At 39.8% G+C, this 22248-nt stretch overlaps 1 protein-coding gene across 1 annotated transcript in view; it reads left to right on the top strand.

Annotated features, from left to right (window-relative positions):
* Window positions 1-22248, top strand: part of OTC (ornithine transcarbamylase) — a 77008-nt gene that overhangs the window by 43275 nt on the left and 11485 nt on the right. The window contains exons 5-6 of the mRNA XM_081565128.1: window positions 13338-13491; window positions 15755-15877. Of these exons, the coding sequence (XP_081421254.1) occupies window positions 13338-13491; window positions 15755-15877 (277 nt within the window). The remainder of the gene's footprint in view (window positions 1-13337; window positions 13492-15754; window positions 15878-22248) is intronic.

The following is a 22248-nucleotide window of genomic DNA, read 5'->3' as shown; positions in this document are numbered from 1 at the left end:
ATCCCTGTAGGGTCAGTCTCCCATTGGTGAAAACTGACCATTGCTCACTTCCCTCTTTAGAAAAGTCTCTCTTAGCGACTCTTTTCCACCCTTAACATATCAGAAGCCACAAAAGATATACATATGTATTCCATTATATTTGCTTCAAATTTGAAGTTATTTTCAGATTTTGTTAATTCTCAGGTGCTCTACCAGGGTCACGGGTTGGATGTCCTATTTTTCCCTTCACTCTGGGCTTGTCTTTTTAGATATGACACCTTAGCATGACTCAGATCACTTATTCTTTGGAAGTTTAAAAATGGATGAAACTTAGCAACAGCAGTGGGACATTATTACTCCAGTTTCAACCCTTTCTGTTTCTTCCATAATGACAGATGTTCACGCCTAATGCTCTGAGTCCACTATTGAAAGGTTCGTAATACAATAGCTTCAGTCATTTTCACTTTAACACAGTACTTAGTAAAACAGCTTCAGGAAACATGTGTATGAAAGGCACCATATAAAACCAAATAATGTAACATTGTTCTACTATAATTAAGTCCCCTATAGAGGTAATTTACTTATGGTAGTGATTGCTGAAGTGTTTTCTGCCAGTGTAAAACCAGTAGGAAGGAAATTCAGCATAAACCACTGTATTAGTTTCCTAGGGCTGCCATACAAATTACCACAAAATTGGTGGCTTAGAAACAACACAGATCTATTCTCTCACAGTCCTGGAGGCTAGAAGCCCCAAATCCACATGTCAGCAAGGCCATGTTATCCCTGAAGGCTCTAGGGAAGAATCTTTCCTCGCCTCTTCCTAGCTTCTGGAGGCTCTCAGCAAGCATTGGCACTCCTCAGCTTGTAGCTTGTCACTCCAGTCTATGATTCCACCTTGATCTTCTCTGTGTATCTCTGTGTTTCTTCTCCTCTTCTAAGAAAAACATTTGTCACTGGATTTAGGGTCCAGCCTACTCCAGCATGACTTCATCTTAACTAATAACATTTGCAAAGATCCTACTTCCAAACTCCGCCCCATTCTCTGTTTCCTGGTAGATATGAATCCAGGGGACACCATTCAACCCACTGGGCTTGGGGGTGGCTCAGTGGTAAAGAATTCACCTGCCAATGCAGGAGGCACAGGTTTGATCCCTGGGTTGGGAAGATCCTCTGGAGAAGGAAATGGCGACCCACTCCAGTATTCTTGCCTGGGAAAAATCCCATGGACAGAGGAGCCTGGCAGACTACAGTCCATGGAGTTGCAAAGAGTCAGACATGACTTAGCAACTGAACAACAACAACATTCAACCTACTACACAACCACATATCCACATGGCCCTGCAGCAACATGGAAGAGTTTCAAATCATTGTCATTCTAGTAATTCAAATAATGGAAGTTACAAAGGAATTTGTGGATGAGACACAGTCCTTAAGAGTAGGAATGTGAAAAAAAGAGTAGGAGTAAGCTATTGTCATATTGAAAAGAATGTTTTGAAAAGCCGGAGTACTGTTCCTAAGATATTTATAGTAATGATTTTAGGACCAAAAAAGGTAATTTTATTTAGGTTTCTTGGTAAAATGTTTTAAAATGTTGGCACATAATGGGAAATATGTACCTAATTGCATACTAATAAATGTGTATCTAAATAGGAAATATCATGTCTCCATGAATCTTTACAGAGGCCACCAAGCAGCATGGCAGTTTTATGTCTTTGGGCAAATAGTAACAAAAGCCAGTTGTTCACAACATGAAATATGACATAGTTCAGAGGCAGTTTGCCATAGTGTAAGAGTAAGGGTTCTGAAGCAGGGTTGGACTTTAGGTCACAGCTCATACCACATTGGCCCTGTGGTTTGGACCAGTTGCTTCTTAGACAGGTTTCTCAGTTGTAAAATGGATGTACAAATATGTATCCCAATGAGTTATATGAGGGTAAATCACATAGTGCTTTTAAAGGACAGGCACATGGGAGAAATTCATGTATTTTTCATTGAATCAAGTTACAGTCTAATTCAATCTTAGGACAAGCTCTGACTCAATTCTGGCCATCTTCGTGGTCTCCTAGTCAGTTTACACTGACCCAACACTGAAATTCCTATAGCACATTTTGAGGAGGTCATTATGAATGCCATTATGCCCTAACCATTTATCTCCGAGGTCTTCAAAACTAGGAACTAACATATACATCAAAATAGTCTGGCCATCATAGAAGCCTACCTGAATAAATTACATATGGCAATCCCTGGGCTTCCATCTTTGAGGGGAGCCAATCTAGGTGTGCTGAAGGTATTATTTTGTTTCCTTATCATTATTATATTGATATAACTAAAATTATAACCTGGGTAGAAAATATCAGAGCACTGGAATATTCTCCATCCCAGAGGGAGACTCAGTCAGAAAGTTTATTCCTTGGCCAATTTACACTGGGGATAAAGTCTATGCCTCCTCTAGGGCCTTAGCCTGTTACATAAAAAATAAAAACAGGAAATGCCCATTTTTAAATGATTATAGGGTTCTCAACGGTGTCATTATACACAGCCCAAAATTCCTCCCACTGTTGGCCAATCAGTTATTCAACTGGTTGGAGAGAGACATCATTGATAACATACTGGAAATTAGGGGTGAGAAACGGATTATTTCCTGCCTAAACAAGGAAGTCACAGTCATCAGCGACTGCAACCCTCCAATGTGAGTTGGTGAGCCCTAAGGGCACTCAGGAAGGAGAATACCTGTGGTCTAGCAGCCATCAGAATGGCGCCACTACCTAGGTGAGCCCTGAGGAAGGAAGCTCAGGATGTGAGAACAGGATACTGGCCCCAGATAGCTGAGATGAGTATGAACGGAATGATTTCAGTGAGCCCAGAGTCTTGCATCTTTCCACACAAAGAAAAGTTAGGTTAACTTTTGAATTAAGTTAACTGAATTCCTTGTTAGGTTACCTGGTTTTCTTTAATTAACAACAATCTTCAGATGTTCAAACTACCTGCCCTCTGTTAATAAAACATCTATATAACCTGGCTCCTCACCTCCTTGGAGCAGTTCTCTCCAGGTTACTTGAGATTCTGTCTCCCAGCCTCGAAGTCCCAAAAATTCCCACCAAATAAAACATAACTCTCAACTTTCAGGTTGTTAATATTTTTTAAGTCAACACTAGGGCACACAGTAATTCAAGGCAGGATAGGGACATAGGGAAGAATGCATGGCACGACCCTATGAGAATACAACCGCTGTCTGCCTTCAGCTTTTGCAATGCATCCACCATGTTCTGATAGTTTAGGAACTACTCAACTCTTTCTAAGCATATCAGGATTGTTGAGTGATTGCCCATCTCATCCATATACATGTTTGCTCTTAAGATCTGGCCCAGCACACTATTTGGGTTTGGGGTTTTGTTTGTTTGTTTTTAGTATCTGTTTACCCATGCACATGGACTCTGCATCAGGTCTTCCTCCCGCCATAGGAGACTTTGTTTACAGTATTTATTGTTTTGTTTTTTGCTTTATTTTGACTTTCTGGGTGTTTTAGTTAATTCCTAAACAAGTTTTGATTTCATACCAAAGGGAAAAATATTAAAGAATAATAGAAACTTGAGATTTCAAAGATCTTTATGAGCTATTTTATATCAACCATCCTTTTCATGACTCCTCCACATCATTCCTTCAAAATCATTCTTGAGCCTGCATGAAAATACCCAGTATCAGGGCATTCTTTATATACAGAGCTATCTTGTTCCATTTTTATACGGTCTGACTTTTCTGACCAGAATTCATAGAAACTGACTGAGAGTTCTCTTCTACATTGAATTAAAATAGATCTTACTATGATTCTTCTCAATGTTCCTCTTCATAAACTCATACATTTTAATATATTAATACTTGAAGGTTTCAATTCATTGCAGTTAATGCTCTTATTGGTGCTTAAATTGTACCCTATTTGGCCAATGTGATCTGTCTTCAAGTTGGCTACTGGGTCATTTTGACATAACGCTGTTAGTCTTTGATAACTCCCTTGCACATTTCTTCACTAAGGCCAGGAAATAGCCATTACTCTAGGAAGTCCTATTTCATTTTCAATTACTTTCAAAATCATGTTTGGGAGAAATTTCCTTCTTTGAATGGTATGTTTTTTTCTGGTTATTACAGTCATACTCCTTTTGGTAAAAAAAAAAAAAAATACTAAAAGAGATTTTTAAAATAGTTAAAACCACCAATACTGCCATCATCCAAAAATAATCAATGTTAACATTTTATCTCCTCAACTATCTTCCCATTTAAAATCCTATGTCATGCTCCTCCTTTTTCTAAACAACAGGAAAAGAGATAATGGTGGAAAATAGTTGCCATTTTAAAACATTTAGGCAAAATCAAGTTGAATAAATATTTTAGCTTGTTGACTATCCATTTTAAATCCTCATATAGCTAATTAAACATCCAGAGCAAATTGATCAGTGTGAGAAACTTTAAATTTGGGTACTTTGGATTTTGCCAAAGCTGTTTTGCTACCATTGTTGACAGATTCCTAAGACTGCAAAGCTGCAGGAATCCACTGGAAGGCAAACAAAACTGTATGTTCAATGGAAATGAGGAGGGACCAAAACGAAAAGTCATTACAGAGCCAGAGAGTATTTTTAACTCTGTTAATCTTTCATTTGTAACACATAACAGCTCTTACTATATTTAAAGTTGGGATGATAAATTTCTGGAGGGCTATATAGAAAGCCCAGTGAATCCATGGTAAAGAATTCTCCTGCCAAGCAGGAGACCCAGGTTTGATCCCTGAGTCAGGAATGTCCCCTGGAGGAGGAAATTGTAAACCACTCCAGTATTTTTGCCTGGAGAATCCCATGGCCCGAGGAACCTGGCAGGCTACAGTCCATGGGGTCACAAAAGAGTCAAATGTGACTTAGCAACTAAACAACAACATAGCCCAGATTACTGTTAGTGGGCCTGTAAGTCCAGCCCAAATTACAGGTTTGTCATTGTTTCCAGTGAAAAGTTTTTTTTTTTTTATTTTAAGATTTTTAGTAGACTGGAAGAAAAAAAAGAATGGTGATTTCTCTATGATTTATAGTGCCTTTAAACATAAAGCAGAAAGCAACATTATTGACAAAATAATATTGACTATTTAAAGATCTTTAATATCTTTGTTTTCCCACGTGATTCCAATGTGAAAACAGCTTAGGAGTTGCTCCTTCCCCCATATCACTGAATCCATTTCACCTGCAGCTTCTGTGGCTGAAGGATTGAAGTGACATTTTCTATTAAGCTTTGTCATGCTCCGCCTTGCTCATAGATTCTTTAATGTCCAAGAGGCTTTTATTGTCTATAGAAATATTCCCTATTCTTTGTACTTTGTTTACAGTTTAATATCTCAACCTTATGAATTTAGCGTTTCTATAAACATAAAAATGAACATAAAAAGAGTAAACATTAGAAAAAAGAGCAAATATTTTTGTTTGTTTTGTTTAGTCACTCAGTCATGCCTAACTCTTTGCAACCCCATGGACTATAGCCTACCAGGCTCCTCTGTTCATGAGATTCTCCAGGCAAGAATACTGGAGTGGGTTGTCATTTCCTCCTCCAGGGGATCTTCCTGACTCAGAGGTCAAACCAGTGTCTTCACGTCTCCTGAATTGCAGGCAGATTCTTTACTGCTGAGCCACTGGGGAAGTCCAATATAATATTCTTATGAATTTAGCATTTCAATAAACATAAAAGAGCAAACATTAGAAAAAAGAGTAAATATTTATGGACTTAAAAAATATTCACAACCTAAAAGTTGAAAGTTATGTTTTATTGTGTGGGAACTTTTGTGACTTCAAGCCCAAGAGGCAGCATCTCAAGTAATCCCAAGAGAACTGTTCGGAGGAGACAGGTTATATAGAAGTTTTGCAACAAAGGGTAGATAGTCTGAATGTAGAAAACCAGATATCCCAAGTTAAGGAATTTAGTGGTTTTCCATGTATGGGAAGATGTACGGGTCTGGCTCACTGAAATCATTCCTTGGATATGCACCTCAGCTGTCTGGGGCCAGTACCTTGTGTTTTCACATTCTGAGTTTTCTCAGGGCTCACCAGCTCACTATCCGTGGTGGCTTTAATCACTGATGACTGTGACATCCTTTGTTTACTGATATGGCAGGGAATATTCTGTTTCTCATATTCCTCAATAGTTCTCAAAATGTGGTCCCCAAACCAGCAGCATAAGCAGTACATGGCAGCTTGTCAGAAATGCAAATTTTGGGGGGCCCCTAAAGCAAAAACCAGACCTACTGAATCAGAAACACAATTGGCTGTATTCTAATAAGCCCTCCTGGTGATTCTGATGTTGTGTTTAAGTTTCAGAGCAATTGCTTTAAATGGTCACATACTAACTTATACAGACACTAAATCAAATACATTTTAAATGAACAAAACAAGTCTCATCAACCATTTAAACACTGATTGCAACTTAATCAAATGCTTTAAAACATTCAACTTAATCACAAGCCTAGCATTTCAAATTTTCTTGAATGCTCTAAATATTTTAAAAAGGAAAATATACACATAAAACACCACATTGATTAGAGAGCTGATTAATTTTTTAACAATAAAACCAAGCACAATGCTATTAATATCATAGATTTAAAAGTTTTGCAACAAAGGGTAGATAGTTTGTTTACATTCTTGCCCCTACTTTTATTCTCATCCTTACATGATCCTGGAATTCAAATGCGTGTGTGTAATTCTAGCAGACTGGAAAGAAGAAAAATCATCTCAAGAGGTTAGGAATGCAGGTAAAGTGGATTAGTGACCACTTAATTTTGGTTGGGTTCGGGAACTGCTTGCCAAGTTCAAGATGAATTAAATTCAAGCTGCCATCCACTAGCTTGAATATATTTTTATCACCTAGTTTTCACTTTTAACAATGGAATCTAATACTGGTTTCCTATGGCTGCTTTAACAAATTACCATGTATTTAGTGACTTAACACAAATTTATTATCTTACACTTCTGCAAGTCAGAGGTCTAAAAGGAACCCCCAGGGCTGTGATCCTTCAGGAGGCTCCAGGGGAGAATCCAATTTCTTGGTCTTTCCGGCCTCCAGTGGCTGCCTACATCCTTTGGCACATGGTTCCCTTCTTCCATATCAAAGCCAGCAACATAGCTAGCATCTTCTCTTACTTCTGACCTCCTGCTTTGCTTTCTCTCTCTCTCTCCTATTTTTTTTCCCTCACTGTGCAGCTCACAGCGTCTTAGTTCCTCAGCCAGGGATTAAACCCGTGCTCCTTGTAGTAGAAGAACAAAACCCCAACCTCTGGACCACCAGGGATGTCTCCCTCCTGCTGCTCTCTTATAAGGAACCTCTCTCTTAGATTAGACCCAGCCCAGGATAATCTCGGAGAAGGCAATGGCACCCCACTCCAGTACTCTTGCCTGGAAAATCCCATGGACGGAGGAGCCTGGTAGGCTGCAGTCCATGGGGTCGCTAAGAGTCGGACACGACTGAGTGACTTCACTTTCACTTTTCACTTTCATGCATTGGAGAAGGAAATGGCAACCCACTTCAGTGTTCTTGCCTGGAGAATCCCAGGGACGGGGGAGCCTGGTGGGCTGCCGTCTGTGGGGTCGCACAGAGTCGGACACGACTGAAGTGACTTAGCAGCAGCAGCAGTAGCAGCAGGATAATCTCCCCATCTCAAGATCCTTAATTGAATCACACGTGGAAAATTTCCTATGTCAAGTAAGGTAACACTCACAGGTTCTGGATATTAGGACAAGGACATCCTTGGGGGTAGGGGGGCTTATCCTGTCTACCATAGGATCCTTGCTTCTGTTTTTCATATGAATTCTCATTTATTAAATAAGTTAAAAGATGGGGTATAATTCAATTTTTATTTGTTTTCAGTCTCTGGCAGGACATGACTCATTGTAATATTTTTATGATATATTAACCTGGCCTGGTTTCAATATTTTAAAATATATGCCTTTCTGATTGGCATTGTTTTATAATTAGTTGGGTCACCAAAAGTTTTTACTCCCAGAGTGACAGGAAAGTGAGTTTGAAAATTTAGATTTCTTCTTCAGGACAGTAAACTAAATATTTATTTTGGAATAAATGGTTGTATCATCTTTCTAATTGGAAATTGTGTATGACAACAGGTGCTAGTTAGCTGCAGAATTCTTCTTCTACATCACTTCATATAAGACCACAAATGCTGATGGGGCTTTTCCATTCATGTTATAGCTTCTACTATTTCTGGGACAATTTGACTTCTAAGTTGTCTTAATTATTTGCGGTTTACACACACTAAAATGGCAGATATCTATATGAACAGAAATATACTTAACAAAAACTCACAAAATATCTATCTGTATCTATACAGTTACATATAAGCATTTTCCTACTTACTTGAGTAAATACATTTAAATGTAATGGTAATAGTCATCCTTCTTTGACATTACAATTATATTTTTGTACATTTTCTTTATATTCACTCTTTCCTTATGAGTTTCGTGGCCTTTTTATAAGCACAGCTTGTTTTACTTAATGATTTTTGCTATAAATGCTCACAACTTGACAAACGGTTAAGCTGGTCCTTTTTCCTTTTAGCACTGCCCCTGCTATTTTAAAAATATCTTTGGCTTCCTAGCAACAACAGGGTGTTATAGACTATACTGATTTTATCCTGCTGAAGGACATGGAATTAACTAGCCTCTAGTTTGTGGTTCCTTTTTTAGGTATAGCACAATATTAAGACCAAAATTTGGGCACTAGGGATGCTTACAAACGTTGAGGGGAGAAAAGATTATAGCTACTGCCACTGCCATAGCACTGCTCTTGGTAGTGACTGAACTGAAAGGAAAATACAGTAGACCCTTGAACAACACAGGAGTTAATCCACATATAAATTACAGTTCACCCTCTGTATCTGTGGTTCCTCAACATCCATGGATTCAACCAACCATGGACTATATTCTAGTATTTACTGTTGAAAAGATGCACTTACAAATGGACCTCTGCAGTTCAAACCCATGTTGTTCAAGGGTCAGCTGTACTTTTATGTGTATGAGATCTTGTTCTTTCCAGCATAATATATTGTGTTGTTATCCCTTACTTTCCTTAGTCTGAGAGTTCAGCCACTACCAAGACTTTCCTCCTCTACACTGATCCACTGTTCCACCTCCTCACTATCTCTTTTTTCTAGGACAATGGTTCTCAGCCTTGTCTGTAGATTGGACTAACTTGGAGAGCTTCACAAATATGGATGTGAATCCCCCATCACAGCTTTTGGTTTAAACTTCCAAAGGACTGAATATGGCATCAGCATTTGTACAGCTTCATAGGTGATACTAGTGTGCAGCCAAAGTCAAGAACCTCTGTGTTGGGCAACCTCAAAAGCAGACCAGTCACTATTCTATGAGACTATACCATAAAGGTCCCAAGGATACGAAGTCCATGTTATAAACAGGGCAAGTAAATACCTGCTTGCCTGTTGGCTTCTTTGCTTCCAGAACTCTTGGGATTGTTCAAGGCAGGGAACAATAACTGCCCTTTTTCAATATTCTTGAAAATTTCAAGTGTATAGTGCATTGACTTCTCCAATTGCTCTCCCAGTGTCTTCCTTTGTCAGCCTCACCTTTCTTCAATCTTTCCTAACCTTGCTGTAATTACTTCAAAGCTTTCAAAAGCCTTGATTTTCTCAACTATGAGATTAAGATAACATTTACAAAACAGGGCATTGTAGAGTTCATGAACCAAGCTCCCTAAAACTATCTGAGAGGCTACAACAGAAGTCAGATCAGTTTTTCTGACTGGGAGATTCCAGAAGGTCAACTGCAATCTGCTAATCCAGATTTTTTAAAAAATCCGATCTCTACACACTGAGGGAAGTGATGCATATTTAAAGATGTCCTTTGGGGTCAAACACCCCTCTACTGCTCTCTCATAGGATTTTAGGTATCAGAAAATTAACCAATTCTTCTGAAAAAGGAAATTTATAATTGTTTATAATTATAGACTTTATTGGGATATCTACCACCATCTAAATAACTTTCCCAATGGAGAGTTAAAAAACTGTATTCTGTAGTATGAAATGTCAGTATATCTGTACTGTGAAGGAAATTTGTACTGTGATCTTGAAAAAAGAGGAGAAGATCTAAAATTCTTTTAATATAATAGCCTATGTCTTAGGACTGTGGTTCAAAAATTTCGGAAGGTTATCTGAGGTACTTGGGGAACTTGGTAAAAGCACAAAGACCCAGTCTACTCTATTTCAGGAGCTTAGACCTCTGTGGTTTATTATTCACTTAGTTATAATATACACTCAAGTTTGGGAACCATTGCCTTAGGGCATGAGATTGATCAAGCTAGGTGGTTACTCTAAAGATGGAGGCCTTAATGGAAGAGAGTAAATGATTCATTTTGCAGGATTTGAGATGCTTTTTTCTTTCAACTGAACTAGAAAGCATTCTTTGCCAATGAGATTGTGGACAAAGTCCTCTGCCATTGTGGGCTGCCATCTCTTGATCTCTTGATTTCTGCAGAGTGGGGTGAGGCTGGTTAGGTTTCAAAGAAAAGAATGGATGGTACTTTTGAAAATCTGGAAGCTATGGGTATGAGAAATTATGAAAATATGAAAAAAATATGAGTCCAAGGACTTACAGTGGTTAGGACTCTGCACTTCCACTGCAGGGATCATGGGTTCCATCTCTGGTCGGGGAACTAGGATTCCACGTGCCACACATCTCAGCTGAAAAAATAAATCCAAGTCTAGAAAATACTGTTGCAGGAATATGATTTTCAATCTTTGATTGTCTAATCCCTGGGAGAAAGGAATTTTTTTTAGTGGTGCTTGAATTTTATAAGCACCAACAGTTTTCTATGGACTGAGTAAATAATGTCTCAGACATATCAGTTCAGTTCAGTCACTCAGTCATGTCCGACTCTTTGCGACCCCATGGACTGCAGCACACCAGGCCTCCCTGTCCATCACCAACTCCCGGAGCTTACACAAACTCATGCCCATTGAGTTAGTGATGCCATCCAGCTATCTCATCCTCTGTCATCCCCTTCTCCTCCCACCTTCAATCTTTCCCAGCACCAGGGTCTTTTCCAATGAGTCAGTTCTTTGCATCAGGTGGCCAAAGTATTGGAGTTTCAGCTTCAGCATCAGTCCTTCCAGTTAATATTCAGGACTGATTTCCTTTAGGATGGACTGGTTGGATCTCCTTGCAGTCCAAGGACTCTCAAGAGTCTTCTCCAACACCACAGTTCAAAAGCATTAATTCTTTGGTGCTCAGCTTTCTTTATAAGCCAACTGTCACATCCATACTTGACTACTAGAAAAACCAGATCTTTGACTAGATGGACCTTTGTTGGCAAAGTAATGTCTCTGCTTTTTAATTTGCTGTCTAGTTTGGTCATAGCTTTTCTTCCAAGGATCAAGCGTCTTTTAATTTCATGGCTGCAGTCACCATTTGCAGTGATTTTGGACCCCAAGAAAATGAAGTCTGTCACTGTTTCCATTGTTTCCCCATCTATTTGTCATGAAGTGATGGGCCCGGATGCCATAATCTTAGTTTTTTGAATGTTGAATTTTAGGCCAGCTTTTTCACTCTCCTTTTTCACTTTTATCAAGAGGCTCTTTAGTTCTTTGCTTTGTGCCACAAGGGTGGTGTCATCTGTGTATCTGAGGTTATTGATATTTCTCCTAGCAATCTTGATTCCAGCTTGTGCTTCAGCCAGCCCTGCATTTTGTATGATTTACTCTGCATATAAGTTAAATAAACAGGGTGACAATATACAGCCTTGACATACTCCTTTCTCGATTTGGAACGAGTCTGTTGCTCAGACATATAAAAAGGACTAATTTTCCAAATATACGATGATTTAAATACAAATCCATGAAATACTTACTAAATATATACTAGCTTTTGTTTTTATACATTTTCTTTTGACATGGTAATATCATCAACTACTTTTTGATCTTTCACCATGAACAAGGCATCATACTATGCATCTTATATAGGTTATCTCATATAATCCTGACAACAACACAATGAGACAGATACTGTTATTATGGCTTTACAGATGAAGAAACTAAGTTATAGAGAAATTAAATAACATGTCCAATGTCACACAGCTAGTAAGTTAGAGAGTCAAAATTACAAAGACTAACTTATAATAATAACTTATTATAAGACTAACTTATAATAACAACTTATTATAAGACTAACTTATAATAACTAACTTATAAGGATGCCTTATAATAATGACTCTATATTTAATAAAACTACTATCATGAGAGATTTTCCCTTTTTTGCCATTATAAAGAGTTCCTTAAAACTTAAATGACTAGAAGCCTCTGCTGTGGGGTTTCCCTTTAATAAGAAATAAGACATAGTGATGAGAAAGCAAGATTTTAAACAAAAAGCCATCCCTATTATTTTTGCAAGGCTAAAACTTTAGCTGAGGGACCACCATCACTCTGACACATGGAGAGAACCTAAACTCTGGATCCCAGATTCTCATTCCAGGTTTTTATCATCTGCACATTTGAGGCAATGTTTTATAATGGTAAGAACATGGACTTTTGAAATTAAACTGACTTTAGTTTGAAGATGAGTTCTTCCAATGTAATTAGCTGTGTGAGCTGGGGCAAGTTACTAAACTTCTTTGTGTTTCAGGTCCCTCAGCTATAAAATTAGGATAGTTATATCCATCTTCGCTGTCCAACAGAGACATCCCATGTCAGGCAGAATGGCCCAGCTCTGGGGACCCCACTGTGCTTGGCCCTTGGTGGGAACAGGCTGGAGAGGGTGTGGCCTTGACAGAAATACTGTGGCAGATCCCGAATGTGCAGCAGCTGGAGGCTGTCAGCTAATGGTACTCCTTCCAGAAGGTTCTGTCTTGAAAAACAATCTGTGTGTGCACCTCCATGGTTGCCACACTGCTACTTTCCATTTTATAGTGAAACTGCATACTTGAGGGGTGATGTCTCCCCTCTCAAATGCCATGATCCAGTTTATTAATTTTTCTGTATATATCTTGTCTTTGGTCTTGTCCCTTTCAAGTTTACCAACTGCCATATATCAATTATAGTTCATCATTACAATTGATGGGCCCACAATTGGCTTCTTAGCACCACAAAAAATACTAAAATCAGGGGTCACTGACTAAGACATCAGGGGAACAACATCTGGCTTCTGTAATGACTACATATTTATCATTAGCTTTTAAACCTGTCATGTTGATAGGTAGTTGTAACAGTAAAAATTCTCATGTATTAGCATTTCTTATGACTCTTTAAGATCCTAAATTAAGAAGGAATTAATAAGCCTAATCAACTTGGATGATCTTTTCTTGGTTTGCCACAGTGTGCTGTCTAGCATGACAGATGCCGTGCTGGCGCGAGTGTACAAACAATCAGATCTGGACATCCTGGCTAAAGAAGCATCCATTCCAATTGTCAATGGGCTGTCGGATTTGTACCACCCTATCCAGATCCTGGCTGATTACCTCACGCTCCAGGTTGGCTTACTTCTTTGCCTCACACAAGAGCAAAATCAATAAATAATTCCTAAGTAGCTCTAAATGGAAGCATTTAAATTGTGGTATTGGCGTTTTGTTTTCAAATAACATCTTGGCAGAGATGCATAGCATATGTGTACAACCTGATATCCAAAGAAGATAGGGCATTATTGAAAACAGATTAGAAGACACTTCGGTTCTCAAACCTTGGCTTTTTGGGTGCCATATTTATTTAACACAGTGGATGAACAGGGAGCGCTGGAGCACGGAAAATGGAAAAATCTTTATGTCATGCATAATACATCAGGTTCTGTGATTTGGGAGTGAAGACTGATGGAGAGTGCTTTGAATATTCAAAATGGCCAATTACTAAATCACTTTTCGAGAAGAAGGCCATTTGCTATTATTTTAATAAACTGCTTAAGACTGGAGTTAAGAGCATGCAGAATTCATAGAATGGAGGTGCAGATTTAGCCATGTCCCTTCAAATTATGAACCTGAATAACTTTGAAAGATTCATACTGTTGGGCTTGCCACAGCCAATCTACATAGTCTTGCCACTGAGAATCCTAACAACTATGGTTTCTGCATCTATGAACTATTCTGGGAGACAGGGCAAACTGGACAGGTCCACCTTGCTCCTCATTTGAATATGCTACACACATGTAACAACCCACTCCAGTATTCTTGCCTGGAGAACCCCGTGGACAGAGGAGCCTGGTGGGCTGCTGTCCATGGGGTCGCACAGAGTCGGACACGACTGAAGTGACTTAGCATGCATGCATGTATTGGAGAAGGAAATGGCAACCCAGTCCAGTATTCTTGCCTGGAGAATCCCAGGGACAGGGGAGCCTGGTGGGCTGTGGTCTATGGGGTCGCACAGAGTCGGACATGACTGAAGCGACTTAGCAGCAGCAGCAGCATACATGTAAATGTGAGTTTAAACTCAAAATTAAACTCTTTGGTGATGAAGATAAGATGAATGCAAAGAGGATATACTATGTTAGAGACCAAGCAGCTGCTTGTAGGTGTGGGTTTACATATATGCCAGATAATTTAATGCTTCTCACTGGGGTTTCATCATTACTAGTTTATATATTCATGAGGGACAGTGAAATGTTCTATTCATCATATTGTCCCCTGCAGGACCTGGTGCAATGCCTTCATAACAGATATGCTCAAAGTAGGAGTTGAATGAATAAATAGCAGCTTGTTAAGAGCAAGGAATTTAAATCAGATGGACCTGGATTTACATCCTAGCTTAGCCACTTAACTAATTTGTGATCTCCAAATTAGTTAGCCTTTCTCTTTTAAAAATCTTAAAATCTTTACATCTCTTTACATTTGTAAATATACAAATGTATACAATATATGAAACTTAGAGACACTTCAAGAAAAGTAAAACAAACACCCATGTGCCCATTATGCAGTTTTGGCAAATCTTACTTTAGAACTTTTTGTTTTTAAGTAAAATATTACAGGGACTTCCCCGGTGGTCTGGTGGTTAAGACTCTGGGGTTTCACTGCAGGGGGTGCAGGTTCAATCCCTGGTCAGGGAACTAAGATCCTGCAATCCCGTGCAGCGTGGCCAAAAAATATTACAGGTAGATTTGAAGTCCCCTGTGTAACTATCTTTGATGGCATTTCCTCCAACTCCTCAAAGACATTTTATCCTGGTGTTTGTATTTATGATTTCCAAGCATGTGTTCATACTTTAACTGTCCATGTCAATATCCATAAGAAATCAAGTATATTAATGGTTTTTCAGCTATATAAACAGGAACATTCTCAATACCCATGCTATATTGTTCTAGGTGCATTGTATTTCCCCTTTCTTATTCCAACAAGTATAAGCTTCATAAAGGCAGAGATTTGTTTCTCCTTTGTTCATTGTTATATCTCCAGGGCCAAGGACAGTGTCTGGACATGGATGGTTCTCAATTTGTTGAGTGAAAGAACAAATGCAACAAAGATTCAGATTTGTGATGTATGAAAATATGAGTCTTCACATGTTCATATGATGTCTTGGCTTAAAGATATTGGGATATTTTTTGGTGATTAGGACTTCTTTTTGGTGATTGTACCTTCATGTTATCAAATTGCTCTGTATAATGCAAAAAAAAAAAAAAAAACGTAGTTTCTTCATTCCAACAAAGCATTTAAAGTCGAGATGTGGACTGTTTCTTTTATAGTAACTCTAATAATTGTTTCACAGAAGTGGACTTCCTCCTGGGTGTAATTTCCTCCGTCCCTTGCCTTTCAGGAACACTACGATTCTCTGAAAGGCCTTACCCTCAGCTGGATTGGGGATGGGAATAACATCCTGCACTCCATCATGATGAGTGCAGCAAAATTCGGGATGCATCTTCAGGTGGCTACCCCAAAGGTAGGGAAACTTTCTGCCTTGAAACTAACCCCTCTTTGAAATCATTCCCAGATACAATTACCTAGTGAAAACCAAACCTCTCTTCCATTCAAGGAGAGCACAGATGAGGCCACAAAATTTAGGTTATGTTGCTATCCCTACTATTATAGCTATCCGGCCTCTTGAGTGTCCAATTTCCCATCTCTACAAAAAGAGATAATCTTGGCTGATGCCTTTCATCTTGTGAGTTTCTGTGTTAAAAGCATGTCTGAATTATCCCTTTGAATGCCCTGAAACCAGCCATTATGATGACTGGCTTTCTTGTGTATTGCTACCACAAAGGCTGAAGAAAATAATGAAATCCAGACAGCCTAGAAATCTCAAGGCATGGGGAAGATGCTGTCATTGTTCGAATATTACAGTTTGGTGAAAAAAAAAGTTCAATCTAATGTGAAGGACACAGTGATGGCGTCTGCATCAGCTTAGCGTTTCAAAACTCAAACCCAAGGGTCCTTCAGGCTTTTAAATCTGAATCCTGGCTGTGAAGCTGACCTACCCTACTTCCTATTCTGCTGTTAATCTGTCACAGGATGTATGGGAATGTGCCTTCTTTCATAGGTCCAAAGTAACCCTTTTGATATACAAGAAACTAGTAATAATTGTTATCTGTGAGAAGTGAAGCTGGGTGGTTCAAGGTTAGAGGTAGGAGGGAGACTTTATTTCTGCAATATATCCTTTTATATGGTTTAAATTTCTTAACATGTAAATGTTCTACGTACATAATTACCTAAGTCCATAAATAAATACACTAAAATAAAAAAGTGCAGATCCTCCTAGGAGAAGCCCTATGTTACAATACTCCTGGCTTCGAGGATAGGATTAATAGATGCAAACTAGTATATATAGGATGGCTACACAATAAGGTCCTACTGTACAGCACAGGGAAATATATTCGCTACCCTGTGATAAACCGGAATGGAAAAGAATATGTATATTATATGTTTACATATATGTATGTATGTTCTTTTTATATATAATGGAGTATCCTTGCTGTGCAGCAGAAATTAACATATTGTAAATCAACTAATCTTCAAAAAATTTTAAAAAAAGATACTCCTAGCCTCAAACAGAATGAGTAGGCCTTTTAGAGGGTAAAAACTAATCCTACAAGTGACTCATACACAAACCAGTTCTGAGCGATCCCCATAGAACCTTTTACGTAACTCATGTCTACTAAATTCTTTTCTTAGTTACATTTCTTATTAGTTATGATTTCTGATCAGGAGTCTTTTGGAAGGAAAACGCCCCTAAATAGAAGCCATTGGAGAAACGAAGGACAGAATTGACCTTTGCATTAAGGGACGATGATTTATAATATTATGCACCTGTGTGTTTCTGGCTGAGCATGTGTTTGCTGTTATCTCAGTGGCCACTGCCATAGTTCACTCTGATAACCTAAGACATTCAGAGGTGAGTGTGTGAGGCCTAAAACTCCCTCTCTGCTTCTGCTTCTTGAGTTTAAGATTGACTAAGGGATTTCTAGGGACATGGGACTATCAGTGCTAAAACCAGGAAGGCCACCGGCAAACTAGAGTGATCTGGTCACCCAAATGCCATGTCAGGCACAGTGCTTCAGGCTGATCCAACAGGCGAGCTCTGGAGTAGAGGTTATGCCCCAGTGTTGTCCCAACCTGAGACAGGGAGGATGGGCTTTTATCCTTGGAACCAGTCATTGGAAAAGGGCAGCATGGAGAGCTGGGTGGTGAATCCTCTCCCACTTTTTTTCTTTGTTTTTTTTTTTTTTTACCAGTTTCAGATTTTATCTTTGAATTCTTTTTTTTTTATAATTGGAAGATAATTGCTTTACAATATGGGCTGGATTCTGCCATACAACAATGTGAATCAGCCACAAGTACACATATGTTTCCCTCCCTCCTGAACCTTACCCCCCACCCCATCCCACCCCTAGGTTGTCACAGAGCACCAGGATGAGCTCCCTGTGCCCATACAGCAGCTTTCCACTTTGGCAGGAAGAGCAGCTGGGGAGTCAGAGGGCCATTTCCTAAAGAAGAGCTGAGTGTTCGGTATTAAAAGCACACTGATGGGGACTTCCCTGGTGGTCCAGTGGTTAAGAATCTGCCTGCCAATACAGGGGACACAGGTTCAATCCCTGGTCGGGGAAGATCCACATGCCACTGAGCAACTAAGCCCACGAGCTGCAACTACTGAAGCCCATGCTCTAGAAGCCCGCACACCGCAACTAGAGAGTAGCCCCCACTCATGGCAACTAGAGAAAGCCCTGGTGCCGCAATGAAGACCCAGCACAGCTAAAACTAAAAATAAATAAATAAATAAGTATATTTAAAAAGCACACTGAAAAGGGGAGAGGGGGCAAAAGATGTAGATCGGGGTCTTCTGAGGGCCTCTGGTTAGAGCACCAGCATTGTCTGCTGCATCCTGCCAAAACCAAATGCAACAAACAAGGCAAAAGAAAATACTTTCCCCTTGTATTCTTGCTAAACCAGTTCGAGTCAATGTACCCTGCTGCCTTAGTCTCCCGGGACTGCCATAACAAATTCCCACAAACTGGGTGGCTTAAAACAACAGAAATGTATTCTCTCACAGCTCTGGAGGCTAGAATTCCAAAATCCAAGTGTTGGCAAGACCACACCACCCCCCGCCCCACCACCACACATACACATACACACAGTGCCTCTAAGGGAGGATCCTTCCTTGTCTCTTTCCCACTTCCGGTGACTTCAGGCATTCCTTGCCTTGTGGCTGCATCACTCCAGCCTCTGCCTCCATCTTTCCTTTATGCCCATTTTCTCTGTACACATGTTCCTCTTCTTATGAGGATAACTTAGACAACCTTAATCCAGTACCAGTTCAGTTTAGTTGCTCAGTCATGTCCGACTCTTTGCAACCCCATGGACTGCAGCACACCAGGCTTCCCTGTCCATCACCAACTCCCAGAGCTTACACAAACTCATGTCCATCAAGTCGGTGATGCCATCCAATCATCTCATCCTTGGTCGTCCCCTTCTCCTCCCGCCTTCAATCTTTCCCAGCATCAGGGTCTTTTCCACTGAGTCAGTCCTTCGCATCAGGTGGCCAAAGTGTTGGAGTTTCAGCTTCAGAATCAGTCCTTCCAATGAATATTCAGAACTGATTTTCTTTAGGATGGACTGATTGGATCTCTTTGCAGTTCAAGGGACTCTCAAGAGGTCTTCTCTAACACCACAGTTAAAAAGCATCAATTCTTTGGTGCTCAGCTTTCTTTTTGGTCCAACTCTCACATCCATACATGATTACTGGAAAAACCATAGCTTTGACTAGATGGACCTTTGTTGGTAAAGTGATGTCTCTGCTTTTTAATATGCTGTCTAGGTTGGTCATAGCTTTTCTTCCAAGGAATAAGTGTCTTTTAATTTCATGGCTGCCGTCACCATCTGCAGTGATTTTGGAGCCCAGTATGACCTCCTTTTAACTAGGTACATCTGCAAAGACCCTACTTCTAAAAAAAGGTCACATTCTAGGACTTTCTTGGTGGTCCAGTGGTTAAGAATCCACCTAGCAGTATAAGGTATGTGGGTCCGATCCCTGGTCAGGGAACTAAGATCCCACATGCCTCAGAGCAAATAAGCCTCTACTAGTGAGCCCACATGCTCTGGAGCTCGCACACCACAACTATAGAGATTGTGGCCTGCAATAAAAGATCTCACATACTGAAACTAAGATCCTGAGCATGCAACTAAGACCTGACACAGCCGAATAAATAAATATATTTTTAAAAGGTCACATTCTGAGGTTCCGGTGGGGAATAAATGTTTGGAAGACATTCTTCTACCTAATACATTTGCCATGGAAGAAATGCCAGGTAGGCAGCCTAGGGTGCCACCCTATTATGTATAGTAAACTTTGGGGACTCAGAGAGCTAACTCTTATAAGAGATAATTCTCTCTCATTCAGCAAAAACTGAGATAAAAGGTCAGATCTGACATGTGAATAAGGTAGTTCTTCATTTTATGGGAAAACTTAGCACACTCTTGCTGCAAATCTAGTCTGAGGAAGGGCTCTATATTAATGCAAACAATTTTACAGATAAAATATATATTCACAATGATTGTTCCCTGCTATAAGGTGTTTTTGGAAAGGTTTTATTCTGTTGGAGAAATACATGATTTAAACATTCTATTGCCTGTCCAAGATGTTTTATTAACATCAAAGGGAAAAAATTCCAATGTTACAGAGTAATTTCAGTATTGTTCTTATGCAGAAACTCATTTAAATGATAACAAGTACTAAAACCTGGTTAAATCTGGGTGGGAGTAAGAGTTTTTAAAAGTCTTCTGGAAAGTCTGAAGTGTAGAAGGTGCTCTATCAATTTATAAGTAGACCCATTTCCTTTAAAGATAAAGCTAGCAGGTTTATTATAAATTTAAGAAGCATTGAAAAATTTCCAAGGCCATAATTAATCTATTGTCCCATCCTTTAACCACGAATAACTTACATGTTTGAGAAAACATAATTTTGTCCTGGATTATAAAGTTGTTCCATAAACTATTGATGGTAATGATTTTAACATTGTTCTAAGTGAGTATTTAGACTGAACTGGGTCTGTTAATCACCTTCATCTGGTTTTAAGATTTATGTCAAAGCCAAAGAGTGATTTAGTACTGAAAGCTTAGCTGTGAGTAAAGAATTCCTCTTTGTATTCTCAGTCATGGCCCAATGCATGCAATGTTGGGTGATTTTGTAATTTCCAAACCACTCTGTTGGTTCTCTAAGTACTTATTGATTCCTTCTCTAAGAATGATTATACTTGGGAGTATAAAACATGCTTTCCAGAGGGAAGGCTGAATTTTCAGGGCAGGAGGTACCTGGGGTAAGAGCCAAGCCTCTTCATTTATGTTTACCAGTATGAATGGTCACAACATGAGTTACTAAATTAGCAAGCCTTTATTAATTACCTTCCCCAAATATCGATAAACAAAGCTCTGGAATTTATGGCTATTGAGGGTGATAAAGCTGTGAAAAGATATGCAGGAATCATCACCATCTGATAGCTTCTATCCTCAAGAATTTTTTTTATTGAGAGAAGGAACTATGATAGATAAACATGTGTAAATAAACACAATTTCCAATGAATAAACCTGAACATCCCTGTTGTGGGCTGAGTTTCCTGAGAAGCAGACTCTGAGACAGAGTTCAGCCTGCAGGTTGTTGATGATGGCGTGCCCTTGAGAAGGGAGGGGAAGGAAACAGGAGAAGTCAAACTGTGATGCAGACCCGAGAGCAGCCTCGGCTGACCTGAGAGAGAATTCTGGATCTGAGATGGCCATTTAGGGTTGTCGCAGGTTGGGAGGAGGGAGTCAGGTTTTCATGTCCCCTGTTAATCAGTCCCTGAATGCAGGTGGCCTTGGAAGGGTATGCGACCTTGGGTGCGTCAGCTCTCTGCAGCTGCGCCAGTGCCCAACTAGGGCTGACAGCTGAAAGCCACCTTCTGGCGCATGCGCAGCAGCTGGAGCACAAGTCCATTATTCATGAAGGGGATCTGGGAGGCATACCACACCCATTGCTGTGCCCTACAGAGAGTTTAGAAAAATAAGACATAAATCAATTCTAAGAATTTAGGAAAATGAGAAGGATGGGGAAGCTGAGAATAATGATGGTGTTTTGACTGACGAGCCTTCCACTTGGAGGGTCTGGAGGTGGGGCTGGCCCAGGGTTTTGACAAAGGAGGAGCTGACATGTCCCAATAAAGATGCCCAGGAGGGGACAGAGGGGGACGTGTTCAAGGGTGAAAGGCTGTGACGGCAGCAAAAGGCAAGACGTGTACAAGTATGACAATGAGATTGGCTTTCCTGCAGCAAGATGTTGAGAAAAATTACAAGAGACAGAAGCAAGAGATGTCGGCAGGGAGCCTTGATACCTTAATCAGCTTCGACTTATGGAACAAGTGGTAAACATTGAAGTCTTCAGAGATGATTCTTGCTGATGAATATAGCACAGATTGGAGGTTGAGGATGGAGGCAGAGGGGCTACCTGTGGGGTCTAGAAGAGTTGGGGGGACTTCAGCAGTTCCCACAGCATCCTCTCACCTAAAGTTGAGACCACAGTGAGCAAGCAAGGAACCTAGGATGCAAAATTCATGCTTGCACGACTGTCAGTGAGTGCCTCACACAAGTCCTGGCCCTGCCCTCACCAAACAAACCCAAAGACATATATTTCAGTAAAAACAGTATATTTGCTATGCAAAGGTCTCAAAGCCAGCTCCCTGCCTGCAGAACACTGGCTGGTGAGACTAAGATGTATGTGTGGGCTCTTAGTATTTAGCTGAGACACTGAGGGAAGGTTTCTCTGAGGAGGAAACATTTGAGCTGAGAGCA

The sequence above is a fragment of the Giraffa tippelskirchi genome, chromosome X (assembly GCF_054371585.1).
Source record: "Giraffa tippelskirchi isolate mGirTip1 chromosome X, T2T-mGirTip1v1.2.pri, whole genome shotgun sequence".
NCBI classification, from domain to species: Eukaryota; Metazoa; Chordata; class Mammalia; order Artiodactyla; family Giraffidae; genus Giraffa; species Giraffa tippelskirchi.
The sequence above is the reverse complement of the archived record's forward strand: the minus strand, read 5'-3'. Positions and strand labels throughout refer to the sequence as shown.